Source organism: Manis pentadactyla, chromosome 9 (assembly GCF_030020395.1).
Source record: "Manis pentadactyla isolate mManPen7 chromosome 9, mManPen7.hap1, whole genome shotgun sequence".
NCBI classification, from domain to species: domain Eukaryota; kingdom Metazoa; phylum Chordata; class Mammalia; order Pholidota; family Manidae; genus Manis; species Manis pentadactyla.
In genome coordinates, this window is record NC_080027.1 from 44,621,759 (window position 1) to 44,636,458 (window position 14,700).

Here is a 14,700-nt window from a genome sequence, read left to right on the forward strand (position 1 = left end):
CTGATTTAAGTAAAACATAACAAAAGTCTAATCCCTAAACCAAGCCTCAACTTGAATCCTTTTTCTGAGAGAAAACAAGAGTAGGCAGCAGAGTCTGTTTCCCACATATATTAACTATTTATAACCTCTCCTTCCATGGAGTCCAAGGCACAAATATATTTTCCCAAGGTCTGAACTAGCTCCCCATTTTATCTTAATGTCTTGCCCTCCCATGTGCCCACTTGAGTGAAAAGCGCAGAAATTATTTAAATACAGCAGTGCGAGGAAAACAAATGTTCTTTATTAGGCAGAAGCTAGATGCTCAAAGCCTTTCAATTTTCCCATGTTCAGTTGTTAGGCTGTGGAGGCAGAGGTACCTTTCCTGAAAGCAGGAAAGGGAGCTCAGTGGTACTTGTGGGCCAGGGCAGTGGCCACACCAGCGACCACCTTCTGATAGGCAGCCTGCGTTTCCGGGGTGAATTCCTTGCCGAAGTGGCGGGCCAGCACACACACCAACACATTGCCCAGGAGCTGTGGGGAGGAGACAAGAGGGATGTGCTTGGTTAGCTGAGAGGCCCAGCTGGGACTCAGAATACTCCAGCCCCATCCTATAAGCAGAAAGATAGGTGGCTCTTAGATATTCTTACTGCTATGACTCCACCCATAACAGCCTGAATTCATATTGTAGAAATGTTCCTCTCTTCCTGCCCTCACCCAGAACTTATCCCTGGTGTTTTTTAGAACCATACAAAGAAGCAATAATACATTTGATCCTCCTCACTTTGAAAGGAAGAGATAAGGGAATAAAAGTATTAGATAAAATGTTAAGTGGGTTAAAAAAGAGTTTCTTAATTAAGTATTTAAAAAGTTTAAAAAAAAACAAAAAGAGATGTCACAAAGAAAAAGAGGAAAACAAGAATGAGTAAGAGGAAAATATGGTTGTGACCAAAGAGCATAAAATAAACTAAGTAGTCTTGAAGATCCAGAGAAATGCAACCAGAAACCTCTTTTCCATTCAAACAGCATCCTGCCATTGAAGCTCTCTCCCATGATGAGGAAGAAGAGAACCTTGAGGTTCCCACAGACTCACCCTGAAGTTCTCGGGATCCACGTGCAGTTTGTCACAGTGCAGCTCGCTAAGGTGAGCAAAGGTGCCCTTGAGGTTGTCGAGGTTCTTCAGGCCATCACCAAAGGAGTTGAGCACCTTCTTGCCATGGGCCATCACCTTAGCATTGCCCATGATGGCAGAAGCACTGGACAGGTCCCCAAAGGAGTCAAAGAACCTCCTAGTCCAGGGGTAAACCACCAGCAGCCTAAGGGCAGAAAACAGCACAGAGGGCAGAGGGAGTCAGGGCCTGTCAGACACCCAGGGCACTGCACTGTCTGCACGTGCCCAGCTTCCAGTCATCTCTTTATGCCTGCCTTGTGACCTGGATACCGACCTGCCCAGGGCCTCACCACCAACTTCATCCACTTTCACCTTGCCCCACAGAGAGGTGACGGCAGCCTTCTCCTCAGCAGTCAGGTGCACCATGGTGTCTGTGGGTGTGGTTGCTAGTGAGCACAAATGTGTCAGAAGCAAGTGTAAGCAGCAGCTGGGCCCTGCTCTTCCTTTTATGCCCAGTGTGGCTCCTGCCCTCCCTGCCCCTGTGAGCAGATTGGCCAGGGCCAGGGTGTGGCTGGGCAGGGTAAGTAAGGCCCAGGCGATGACATCCATACATGCCCTTGGCAGCTCTGACACTGGCCTATGAGTTTCTCTCTAGGCATCTCTAGGTCCCTTTCCAGCAATATAAACTGCTGCTAAAATCATCCTCCTTGGCAAGTTTACTTGTTCAATTTTTGGAATCACAACCTGGTAGTCTCTTAGAGAATGAATCCTCAATTTTCTTGATTAAAAATGAAGACTCTGAGGTCCAAAAAATGGGAGGGATTTGCTTGCTGTGGTTCAAAGTGAGACTATATGGATAGATTTCCTTTAGAATCTAGAAATTCTAGATTTCTACAAAGTCTTCAGAATACGTGCAATAACACAAGGACAGCATGGATGAAACCTCTCCCAGGTCTAAGTATGCATTTCTTTTCTTGGTTTGCATTAAATCCTCCTGGTAAGAAAACAAATATCCATTCATTCATTTATTCATTTTTTTTCTTGATTTTATCATATAGCTAAATACATGACGAGTGAAAAATAGAATAAATATGAATCAGGAGAGTCCTGTGAAATAGTTATTCTGTTGGGTTTGGGGAGCCCACAGGTGGAAACACGGAGATCTCTGAATGTAGTAAGAAATACAAATAACTGAAAAATCAACTACAATCCAAAATTGTTAGTAACACTGACAGAAGCAATATTTTCATAGACTAACCAGGGACATTTAACTTGATTTTTCCTAGTCTGATCAGAGAAAGTCTGGGAAAACAGAGAATCCTCTCTGTGACTTAAAAAGAGGGGTAGGTCCATGGAAAGGCATTCTGGCCTTGGCTCAGAAATTCTTTCCCTAGACCACTAGGAGTGCTGTGTATATAATAATTTTTCTTCATTTGAATTCATCATCCATAATCCCATTTTCTCTATGTATTTTTGTGTCCAAACCTTATTTTACTGAAATGTATTCTTCTGTCTCTACAGCTTTTCCAGTAACCGCCCACACTCCTTGTTGTCCATGTAATAAATTCTGTTATCTTAGGCTAAAAATCTTCTAAAGTTTAAAGACATCATGGAACAAGCGAAAGCGGCAAGCTTGTCTGTGCTCAGCATAGGATCTCGGTGTTCTCTGAGAGCCTGCTCCTCACTTGCCCTCCTTGCTGTCAGCTCTGCCTCCTGCATCTTTCTTTCCCCTCCTCAATTCACATTTCCTTTCAGCAAGGAAAGGGCCAGACACTTTTATTTACTATGTTTCTCCTACCTTAGAATCTTAGAATCTTCTCCTGATTCAGGCATGCTAATGTCTAAATTCACCTTTCTTTCTCCTTGGCCATCACTGGAAACAAATATTTAACAGAAATCTCTCATCCTTTCAGCTCTGCAACTCTGAAACTCCAACTACAAAAACGTTTTTAGATGAACCAAGAGAAAAGGACTTCTCTGTTTCTAGTTGTTCCAAATATAATCACAAATTCCCCCTTCCACTGATCCATTCCCCAGCATATTTTTCTCTATCATTGCTAGATAAGATTCCTTACCCCTTTCTTCCCCAAGTGATTGTGAACAAACTCACTCTGATTATTATCAGACATACAGGAAAGGCTGGCTCAGGTCTGGCTGCCTGAAGGTTAGGGCAGAGCTATATGCCCATGTAAGAGTTTGGGCATAAAAGAGGTAGCACTTAAACATTTTCTGCTTATATTCATTCTTCTCTAAGATTCTGAAGCAAAGAGGATCTTACTATTGGTCTTCTCTGGGAGAAGATTCCACATGTTGACTTCTGGGAAAAGAGGTCTTTAAAATGTTCCAAATATTTAAAGGAAAAAATGGTTTGACCTTTAAATTTTGAGTTTCATTTTGTTAAATGTAAACCTCCTTTAGCTTTATCATTGTTTTCCATTCAGACTGTAGCCTAGGCCCCATTTCACACCCCTGATATCAGAGCAGGCATATGCATGTGAAAGGAGCTCTTCTGGGGAAGTTTAAACATGCTTTTTGTAGGAACTCTCTGTCATGAAACACTTACAGACCTTATTAAATAATAGTACAGAATAGACTTAGATCTTCCTCTAATAAACCAGACTGTCAAGGCCACAGCTTTCCATCTGATTGACAGAAGTTACCACCTACTTTAAAGACTTCCCATGTCATTTCCTGTTCCCAGAAAAGTCCCCCTAAGTTCTCCCATTGTGTCTTCTTCCTTAGGCTTTCTCTTCCCATGGATGACAAATGGGCCACTCTTCAGTCCTGGCAGCTGAGGCAGCTGCCATCATCTTGACTTCAGGACAGAAGAGGCTGCTCTTCATCACCACTGCTGCTTAGTATAACTAACAAGTGACACAGACCTCTCCTTTTATACCCAGAACCCTGCAGGGACAGGCTGCATATTGAAATAAGACATCAACAGCACAGACATGCCAGACAAAAGTAAGAAAGAAAGAACAGAGATAAGTGATAAATAGTTCAGAGTCTCAGGTTCAAATCCAGGTCAGCATTTAACAGTTCTGCAATGATTCTTGGGCACACTGCCATCTTTACCATTGTAAGCTTAGCTTGAACCTGTGAAGGCCTACAGCAGGATGTCTGCCTTACTTTGATTCCAGCCCCACTGAGCACTAAACACACACACACACACACACACACACACACACACACACACACACCCATACAGAGTCTCCAAGCCCCTGAGAGAGACAGAGAGATAGATCTCCTGTCATGCCAGTATCCTCTCTAAATTTAACCCTTTTTTGAAAGTTGATAGGCTCTGGAGGTGGAAGTGTCACCCATTAGTGACGCTGTGTAGTCCCCTTCTCTTTCTCATTTCCCTTGACCCCTCTGGGTAAGGCACAAGCACTCCCTGTCTGCATATCTGCAGGGACTTTCCTGTACCTCTAGAGAAAAAAATGAAAGTGAAATGAATCAGGAAGTTAACCTGAAAGTTCTTTATTAGGAAAAAGCCATATACTTGAGGGTGGACATTATTTCCCCAAGTTCAGAATATAGAACCTAGAGAAATAAGGCCTTCCGATGGTGACCAGGAAACTGGCCAGGATCTCAACGGTATTTGTGAGCCAGGGCATTAGCCATACCGGCCACTACCTCTGGGATGAATTTCTTGCCCAAGTGGCAGGCCCACACATACACCAGCACATTGCCAGGGGTGCAGAAAGGGTAAATAAGCATACATACAGGATTGACAGAGAAACCAAGCTTGGCATGCGAGATTGAGCCAGCAATTACTTTTTTCTGCCCACACTGTAACCCAAATTGTTCCTCAGGTTATCCCTGTCAGCATAAATGAGTAAATACATACATACATGTGTGCATGTATACACATGCTCATGCACACAATATGTACATATCTATATTATATATACTGACTAATTGATTAATTAGTGTGAATGTGGGCTCTCTTTCAGCAACTACTGCTGTCCTATTGCACTATTTCTGGTCCTTCATCCTCAGTCATTTTCCTTTCCTTTCCCTTGAGTATTGACTCTATTATGTTCCAATTATTCTTCAGTATTGAAATGATTTATAGCATTAGAACATCATCTTGAGCACCTCCTCCTTGAGGAGCCTTTACAATCCCCTTATGGAGAAACAGAAGGATTTTTCCAAGTGTAGACTAGGAGATGAGAGTTGGTATGTATAATTTGGATATTGGGTATGGGAAAGGAAGTTAAGGGGGATAACAGAGGCAAAAGATAAGGCAAATAAAGAGCTTGATAGAAAAGCAAGGTTGTGAAAAAGGAAACAATATGGAATATTGAAAGAAAAAATACAAAACTATGTAAATTTTGAAAAACTTTGAATGATGACACATACTGAAGCAAAAAGGAATGTGGAGGAAGAACAGGCAGGTAAAGAAGCAGAGGGAAAGACTAGAAAGTGAAAAGGAAGAGGTGGATCCTCTTCTGGACTCACCCTGAAGTTCTCAGGATCTGCGTGCAGCTGGTCACAGTGCATCTCACTCAGCTGAGAACAGGTGCCCTTGAGGTTGTCAAGGTTTTTCAAGTCATCATCAAGGAGTTCAGCATCTTCTTGCCGTAGGCCTTTACCTTAGTGTTGCCCATAATGGCAGAAGCATTGGACAGGTCCCCAAAGGCCTCAAAGAACCTCCAAGTCCAGGGGTAAACCACCAGCAGTCTAAGGGCAGAAAACAGCACAGAGGGCAGAGGGAGTCAGGGCCTGTTGGCCACCCGGGGGGCTGCGCTGTCTGCACATGCCCCAGTGGCTTTCAGTCTCCCTCTTTACACCTGCATGCCTTGTAACCTGGACACCAACCTCACGAGGGGCTCGGCACCAACACTTGCCAAATCCCGCTTGTCCCACAGAGCAGTGGCGGCAGCCTTCTCCTCAGCACTCAGATGCACCGTGGTGTCTGTTTGTGTGGTTGCTAGTGAGCATGGTTGTGTTGAAGCAGGTGTACGCTGCAGCTGGCCCTGCTCTTCCTTCCATGCCCAGCCCTGGCTCCTGCTCTTGTGAGCAGATTAGCTCAGGAATAACAGAAACCCGTTGGTTTGTGTAAATGAAAGATGCACCCTCATTCTTCAGTCCACTTCAGCTGGGCTGTTGATTCGCTGCTCTGTTTGTGTGCATTGACTCAGAAACCCTTCTTCCCCTCTACTTCTCTACTTCATATACCTCAGAGGTTGTTTCTGCAAATATACTCCCATTTATGCTAAAATGTTTAGTCTGTATAGTGAAATGCATCTCACAGTTTAACTCATCCAGTTCTTTCACTTTATAGGCAAGAAAACTAAGGTCTAGCAAGCAGAATTTTTATAAACTTGACTCTATTTGGAGCTTCTCTTTGCCTCTAAAAAGATTTATCAGTGATTGGAATGGATAAGTATTTTGCCATAATTTTAACTCACTCTCTTTCTTCTTCTTTAAATAAATACCTCTGATCACAAAACTCCCTTTTGTTCCACTCTTTCATTGAAATAAATGTCCATTAAAAGAAAGAAAAATAATGAATATTATCTCTCTGCCAGCTACTGAAATAGGCTTGAGGCACATGGTTTATAATGGGAACAATTTAATGAAAGACAAAGAAAAATATCTGGTACCTATGTAATTGTTTCAAACTATGATATGACTACAGAAAAAATGCAGAGGAACTCCCAAGAAGATTTACCTTGTTCAGTGGGATTAAGTCTGATAGGGTTTCTGGGAAAATGCAAGTGCAGAAATGTTCACAGCTGTGTCCTCAGGGGAAAAAAAAAATGGAGTGGATCAGAAATGAAGATTCAAAGGGAATTTCTCTTCTTTTCACAAATCAAAATAAAACTACAATGACATGCAAATACATACCCACCAGCATAGGGAGGGAAAAAAATATAAAAGAAGAGGAGAGGAGAGAGAGACTGGTTATTCCAAAAATTGTCAAGGATGTAGATTAACAAAAAATTTCATAATCTGGTGATGAGAATGTAAAATAGTATAACTGCTTTGGAAAAGATCTGGTAGTCTCTATGGCAGCAGAACATTTGCAAAACCTGTGACCTAGCAATTGTTCTTCTACATACACAGAAATGAATGCTTGTGTACATCCAAAGACATGCATAGATATTCATAAGAATCTCAAACTAGTAGCAACTTAAATGTTCCTCATTTAATGGAATAGTTAAGTTATGGTATAGTAAAAGAATTAAATATTACACAGCACTGAAGAGAATCAACTGTTGCTTCCCATGCAGCAATACTGATAAATTACACAACAAAATGTTGATTAAAACAAACCAGAGACAATAACACAAACTGTGATTTATATAGGAAAAGATGGTCAGTATGGTCTACGATTCAGATCACAAAGGCAAGTGTTACATGATAGGAAGGCACAGAGGAGACATGAACTATCTTTAAATTATGTTACAAATTATTTTTATTTAACCGAAAGCCAAGAAAAACTATTGAAAAACTCAAGGAAGCAGGTGGCATGGTTTGATCTGTGTTTCTCAGAAAGTATTCTAGCTTCAGTGTATAAATGGATTTTAGGGGTAGAATAAATGAGAGACAAACAGTTAGGATAATATAGTAGTAACCAGGGATGTAAAAATACCATGTTCATTCTCAGGCTTGAACAGGGATGGTGTGTTAGTCCCTGAAATGGGGACACCAGAAGAGGGCAAAGTCAGCAGGAACAAGTTAGAAAAAGATCAGGAATTCACTCTTAGACATACTGTATTTGATGCACTCTTGAACAATCTAAAATGGGATTTTAAGCAGATAGTTAGCTATGTGGGTGTGGGAGTCAGATAGAATACAGTCAGGTCAGGAACACGCAATGAAACAGCACCCAAAGGAACAGGTCACAGTTTACTGTATAAGCCGCTACCACTGTCTCATCAAAAATGACAGACAGCACACTTCACAAGGTATCCTTGAAGCCTTGGGACATATTTGTGAGGTAGGAGTCATCTCATTTTACAAATGAGAAAATTCTTAAACATATTAACTAAGCATTTCAAGGTGATGGGGCTGTAATTTGAATTTGATTTCATTAACTTTGGCTGTTAATCCCAAAGCCCTGGTTTTTCACCTTTACACTAGGGACTTGGGTACAGGAATTTGAAGGGATTGTCACAAAAGCGACTGTGTTCATTGCCATCTCCCAACAAGAAACTTCCAGGAATTTTCTATTTGGGATATAGATTTCCTACCAATGAATGGCATCACACGGGAACCTGGCTATCATCTGTGACTTCTCCACTCTCTATTTTACTATGTTCTGAGTTCTGCTGAATATTTGCCACAATGGCCCCTTACCTGATATTTTTCTTAGTTTCATTGCTCCTATCAAATCCAGCCTTTTGCCCATCACTTTGCTACTGTCACAGCAAAGTACTATGGCTTTATCCAAGGTAGAGCTTGCCTTGTCAGCTTTATACTCACACATGGATCAATTTCCTGGAAATTCCTTGTTTAGTGTGTCACTGTCATGTGCAAGGAACATCACTGGTTCCCTTTGCTTGTTATAGCTGCTCTCCCTGCCTTCTGGGCTCTCCAGCAGCTTCACTAGTTTTATTCCACCCCGCTGCTTTTGAAGGGCCCATTTCTCTTCTGTCTCTTAGACTTGGCATGCTGATCCCTAATTTTGTTATTTTCCCACAGAAATAGCCTTTTACCCCCAACAAAGCCTTAATGGAATTAGAAGTATGTTCCAGGTCACAGAGCTAGCAGGCCAAGTACAGACTCAAACCAAAGCACTCAGTTCATATGCCTCAGGGATGATTCCTCCATTGATATCGTTTAGGACACTAGGGAGAAGTTGAGAGTATGGCCCTTGACTGGATGTCTGGGAAGCCCCATCTTCACTGTGTTTTAGCTGATAAAAAGATGTTTCTTATATTAAGCAGATATGAACCAAAACTCCTAAAGAGTTATATCTTGAGTTTATACAAATCACAGCCTACACAGGTCCCTTATTTTGAGTCATAACTTGTCTTTTTCACTATCAAAGATATCCTAGCATCTCTCAAGAGTACCTCCATTCCTTCTTTTTTTCTAAAGCATTGTCCAACTCTATTCTCTACACTCCCCAAACTCCCAATATCCTATCCTCCCATCCCATAGGAGTGCTTTCTTTTAGCTGAATGAACATAAAGGATAAAGACAGAGAAGACAAGAAATCCTTATACAGAATAATTTTATTTTATTTTTATCATGTAGGAGTTAAGTGTGGAGGCAGGGCACTGTCCTCCATCTTTAGGAGATGGGCTCTTGGAACATGGGGTGCCAACACGGACAGACAACTCAGTGGTACCTGTGGGCCAGAGCATTGGCCACAGCCATTGTCAGCTTCTGCCAGGCAGCCTGTTTCTGTGGGGTAAATTCCTTGCGGAAATGGGTTGCCAAGACAATCAATATCATGTTGCCTAGGAGCTGGGGAGATGGAGAATAAAAGAACAGTACTTAGTGAATGGAAGGCCTTAACTTAAACTGGCCTTGCAACAAATAGATGTAACAACAGTTTGTTCCATGATAATTTTTTGAGTCAACCTTCTGGGTCATGTACTCACAAAAGTGCATCACCGCAGGCTCGACATTGACTTCAGTATGTCTCCCAGCCCTTCACCTCCCGTTGTGTTCTGTACTTCTCTCGTTTGCCCTGCCAACATCCCACCCCAGAACATTGCTATGGATTGCTACTCTCTGTTAGACTCTGTCTTTATTTAAAGTGAGATTATAATAATGCATGGGGCCTTAATATTATGTATTCTAAGTCCCCAGATATTACATACATTCAAATTGTTTGGACATTCATGACAAAGAACGCTGTGTCATGGATATAAGAGTATCTCATTGCTGCTAACTGGCCGGGGCAGAGGGAAGGCAAACCGCAGTCACTCATTGAAAAGATTGCTGTTACTTTGCCCTGCTTAGTTCTGGTTCTAAACTCAAGAACTGTGCAAAAATGTATTCATCAATTTCTATAGAAAACTTCAGTTACCAAAAGTATTATATTCTCCTCCCTGGCTCAATTAGTATTCTCCAGGCCAAAACACTTAGCTCAGTTTGACCAGCACCCTTCACAGCATGTAATTTTTCAGAAATATCAGATGGCCAGTGGTTTCACTGGTCATAGTAATTACTCTACTTGGTTTTACCAATGACCTTTGAAACAACCTGATTACCAAACTCAAACCCTTTCCTGAAACATTACCTCAGAATATCTCTATAGGTTAAGACGTCAGTGCCTGTGTTGCCTAACATATTCACAGCACAGAAATCTAAGATGAAAGAGCAAAGCAAAGCCTGCCCAGAACTCACCCTGAAGTTCTCAGGATCCACATGCAGCTTGTCACAATGCAACTCACTCAGCTTAGCAAAGGTACCCTTGATATCATCCATATGCTTAACAGCATTTCCAAAGGAGGTCAGCACCTTCTTGCCATGGGCTTTGACCTTGGGGTTGCCCATCACTGCAGAGTCAGAGGATAAGTTGCCAAAATTGTCAAAGAACCTCTGGGTCCATGGGTAGACAACCAAGAGCCTGTGGGATGATCATTATAACAGAGCAGATAGAAAACAGAGTATGTAAGAAACCTGGTCAATCCCTCTTACAGGAACACTTTCTGTCCCTTCCCTGGCCTCCACTGCCTACCTTCCCAGGGCCTCTCCTCCAGCCACCTCCACGTTAAGCTTGGCCCACAGGCTAGTGATGGCAGCCTTCTCCTCAGCAGTAAAATGCACCATGGTGTCTGGAAGCTTAGTGGTGATCACTTGTGTGCCAGAAGCAAGTCTGTGCTGCTGCATCTCTGTGTGGCCTTTTATTTCTCATTTCTGGTCCCCAGACCTTTGCTTCTTCCAATAAAATGAGACTATTGGTCAAAGGTCAGTTGTCACCCAGGGGTGGGATCTGGAGAAGGGATGGTCAACAAGATGGCCATTTGTGTCTCTGATAGTGTTGTTGGCTCTATCAGGGGCGTTCTACTGTCCTTTCCCCAACCACCTATTATGCAATTCTTATCTTAAGCTCCCCATTGCCAGTATCCCTGAAGTGACCTGTAGGCTGACCACTGCATGACGGGAAGTAGGACGGATAAGAAATCTTTTGGGTATTGTGTCAGGTGTTTACAAGACATCATTCTGTTGTTCACTTAAGGTGTAGAAGAAGGCACAGATCTTCTTGGTTACTAATTTTTCTTAAGTTTAAATGGGTCTCAGACTTTTAAAATTCTTCCATGCCAGAAAAAAAGACCCCAATCCAGCATCAGTTTAGAAAAAGGATAAGTAGGAACTGAGTAATTTAGAGAAGAATTGAGCATTACCCTCATTTTTGCTGAATTATATTAATTTATGCACTTGTCTGAGTAAATTTTTTTCACTCTGATTATACAGACAAGTGTGAGTGTTGAGAAAAACATGTGTTTCTGTGTTCAATGAACAGTATTGGAAGACTCCATGGATTAAGGGAGTTGTCTCTGGCATGTGCTAGGTCCTTGCTCTCCTGCTGTATTTAACTTTTGCTCATTTCTAGTCAGGCAGGGGCAATCCTCATCATCAGACTACTGTCCCTGTGACCTAAGTTACTTTGGTCTCATGTATCTCAGTCAAGCATTCATAGGACTAGACAAGGCATACTTCCAGTGGGAGAGGGAATGGTTCCTTTATTTTATTTTTTTTCTCATTTTGAGCTCCAGGAAGCTGGCTGGTTTCTTTTTCCCTGACTTCAATCTTATCAAAAACGATGACAATTTAACAAATAATCTCCACGTGTATTTACAGAATAACTCTAAAATTTAAAGTGTTTGACACAATATATTAGAGCTGAATTTCTGCTATTAGAAAAGAAATCCTTTCCATTTGATATAGTGGGAGACTTTCATCTGTTCAGCTTAGAAAAGATTTAAATATAATGTGGATAAGAATGTTAAGGTGCCAGAAGCTGCTTTACCATGATACACTTGATTCTCTGTAAGCTCTCAGTCCCAAGCTATGCTGAACACTTTGAAAGAGATATAAAGTAAAAAGCTTGATAAAATTGCAAAAGGATTTCTACAAGAGAAGAGGTCAAGGAAGTACCAGAAAGGTGAGAAAACTTTGACTGCAGCTAAGAATCCCACTTACACTCACTTGAGGGCCTGTCCAGAGATGATGGCATAGGGCACTTGCTCTAATGGCCCCGATACTCATTTCCAACAGGGCGCACGCTCACTGCAATCCCTCAGAGTCAGGAGCCTTTGCAAAGCCGAATGTTGATGAATAACCTCCCATCTTTCCAGCAAACCAGACAGTGATTCTGGCAGTTATCTCTAATTCCTGCTTCTCTCTTACACTGTTCAATCACTTTCCAAGACTTTTTGATTCTTTTTATTCACGGTTGTTCCATACTTCCGATTTATTTCCATGCTTTCTGCTTCCATTGCCATCTAGATGCTCATCACATCAGCGCTAGATCATCATCACAGTCATCTAACAGTTTCCCTATCATTCATTGCATATTAAAAAAATATATGGAAGACAATCATGCGGTTCATTGTTTTAACACTGGGAATCTTGGATGAACATATCAGCTTATCTCATCTCATTATGTTGACATTCTAGTGAGCATTCTAATAATCAGACACATGAATGAGTAAGAGGATTTCAGATGGTGTTGTATGACAGGAAGAAAATGTGTCTGATGATATGGCAGCAAATGACGAAAGAAAAATAATATAAGGATAGATGTCCTAAAGGAAGTTACATTTGAATTGGGACCTTAATCACAAGATACAGCCTGGCATGGGTAGTTTGGAGAATTAAGTTCCTGGAAGCAGGAATGGCAAGTGTAGAACTCCAAGTCTGGAGAGAAAAGTAGAAAAAAAAGAAGAACAAATGGGATTTCATTTAAAGAAAGGCATTGCAAGTCAGAGTAAAGTATGTTAAGAAAAGAGGGGGAGGAAGCAAGGCTGGAGAGCTGGACCCAGGGCTTGTTATTTGAGAACACAAGAGTCGAGTGAGGATTTTATTCTAAGGCATGGGAAACCAGCAGAGACATGAGTTATGAGCTCCAGTCTACTCAGCACCCACAGCCACACTATCTTCCTAACTTCTTATCCATTGCATTGCACTCCTGCCTAGAAACTGGTATCAACTACCAGTCATAAAAAAACTCCTGTGATCTGTCCTCCCATTTTCTTTTGTGTTCATTTTAATCTTACAATGCTGGTCACTGTTCTGAGATGGCTTCTGAGCTTCTTCTAGTTCATTTCCCTCACCTACAACTTTATCTCTCCCCACTTTACAATGATGTCTCTTCCTTGAAATGTAGCCAACCTGCACATTTGGCCATCGTCTCTCCTGTTGACATGCAATCAGTTTAACAGTCCAGGCACCTCTCACCACCTAAAGGCATAAAATTATTTAGTACAGCCCAGGACCAGTTCTTTGGGGCTGACTTTAACAAAAGTCATCTTCTGCTTTGACTTTTAACTCCAAACCCCCATCCCTAATCTGTCCTCACAAGGGCTTTTGGCAAACCAGCTGTTTTCAGAATGTGTTCCCATAAGTAGAATGGAATTATAACCCTTGCCTGGACCTTGCCCTTTTAAGACCTGGGTTAATTTTCCTCTAAAGAATCCCCACACAGGTACTCTGCCTCCATGCAGAGCCTTTACCTCCAAGGAAGTCTTCTCACAGCCCCATACAATCGTCTGGTTTTGAGTGCTTGTCCTATGATGCCTGTTCTTTCCTACTCAACGCTTCCACATCTTTAACTTGAAAAACTCCTAAGTGTATGGTGTATGCTCCTCCCAACTGTATGTCCCAAGCATATATTACTTTAATTTCCCTGCTGTTTTATTTTCCTTCTCAAAATATCTACTTCATACAAAAGTTGAGTAGGGTAGCTTGTGCGCGCGCACACACACACACACTCGTAGATCTAAATGCAATCCCTCATGTTCTACATACTTAATAACACATGGGAAAAGTAGAACTGAAGACATTTACAGAAAGAATTAGCAGAACATTATTATTATTTATTATCATTACTACTACTACTACCACTATTGCTGTTATTATTGTTTAAACAATGAAAGTGTTCCTTAGTGACTCTACGTTGCAGGGCAAGGGCTTCAGTGGTACTTGTGGACCAGGACATTCGCCAGTCCAGTCACCATCTTCTGCCAGGCAGCCTGCATCTGCGGGGTAAATTCCTTGCCAAAATGCTTTGCCAAAACAATCTGCATGTCTTCCGGAAGCTGTAGATGTATCAAGAGGTGTACAATCAGCAGAGAGCTCCAGGCTGGCCCCTAGGTATCTAGCCACCCAAGTCCCACTTAGAATTAAGCCAATGTCAACTTCCCTCAAAGCTTGGGTTCTTGCCAAGTTACTAACACAGTTTGTTTCTCTTGCTGGACAAATTCCTGGCCATGATGATTTCACTCTATCTTCTTACCACCAACCCCATATTGTGTAGGCTGGAAAACAACATCCCAGAGCTTTCTTTCCACACCTACCCCAGGCCACATGTTGTAGCTCTTTCCTTCCCTCAGAGACACTTCGGACCACTTCTGGATTTATAGGATGTAAGTTAAAAATGGGTCTCGTAAGCAGTATGTGTAAATGTCCAGCTAGTACCT

General features: G+C 41.8%; 3 protein-coding genes across 3 annotated transcripts; all 3 read right to left on the reverse strand.

The window, feature by feature from the left end:
* Window positions 1-258: 258 nt before the first annotated feature.
* Window positions 259-1,576, reverse strand: LOC118933086 (hemoglobin subunit beta). The gene is made up of 3 exons (XM_036927060.2): window positions 1,422-1,576; window positions 1,070-1,292; window positions 259-510 (listed from the first exon to the last, which is right to left on the reverse strand). Exons 1-3 carry the CDS (start codon window positions 1,511-1,513, stop codon window positions 382-384), a joined length of 444 nt encoding a protein of 147 aa, XP_036782955.1. The 5' UTR covers window positions 1,514-1,576; the 3' UTR covers window positions 259-381.
* A 3,102-nt stretch (window positions 1,577-4,678) lies between these two features.
* Window positions 4,679-8,528, reverse strand: LOC118933054 (hemoglobin subunit beta-like). Its single transcript, XM_036927021.2, is given in 5 exon segments — window positions 4,679-4,782; window positions 5,548-5,649; window positions 5,652-5,773; window positions 5,912-6,023; window positions 8,399-8,528. Coding segments are annotated over 5 exon segments (570 nt in total).
* An 857-nt stretch (window positions 8,529-9,385) lies between these two features.
* On the reverse strand, window positions 9,386-10,831 carry LOC118933088 (hemoglobin subunit epsilon-2). Its single transcript, XM_036927062.2, has 3 exons — window positions 10,737-10,831; window positions 10,403-10,625; window positions 9,386-9,514 (listed from the first exon to the last, which is right to left on the reverse strand). Exons 1-3 carry the CDS (start codon window positions 10,826-10,828, stop codon window positions 9,386-9,388), a joined length of 444 nt encoding a protein of 147 aa, XP_036782957.2. The 5' UTR covers window positions 10,829-10,831.
* Between the last annotated feature and the right edge of the window lie 3,869 nt (window positions 10,832-14,700).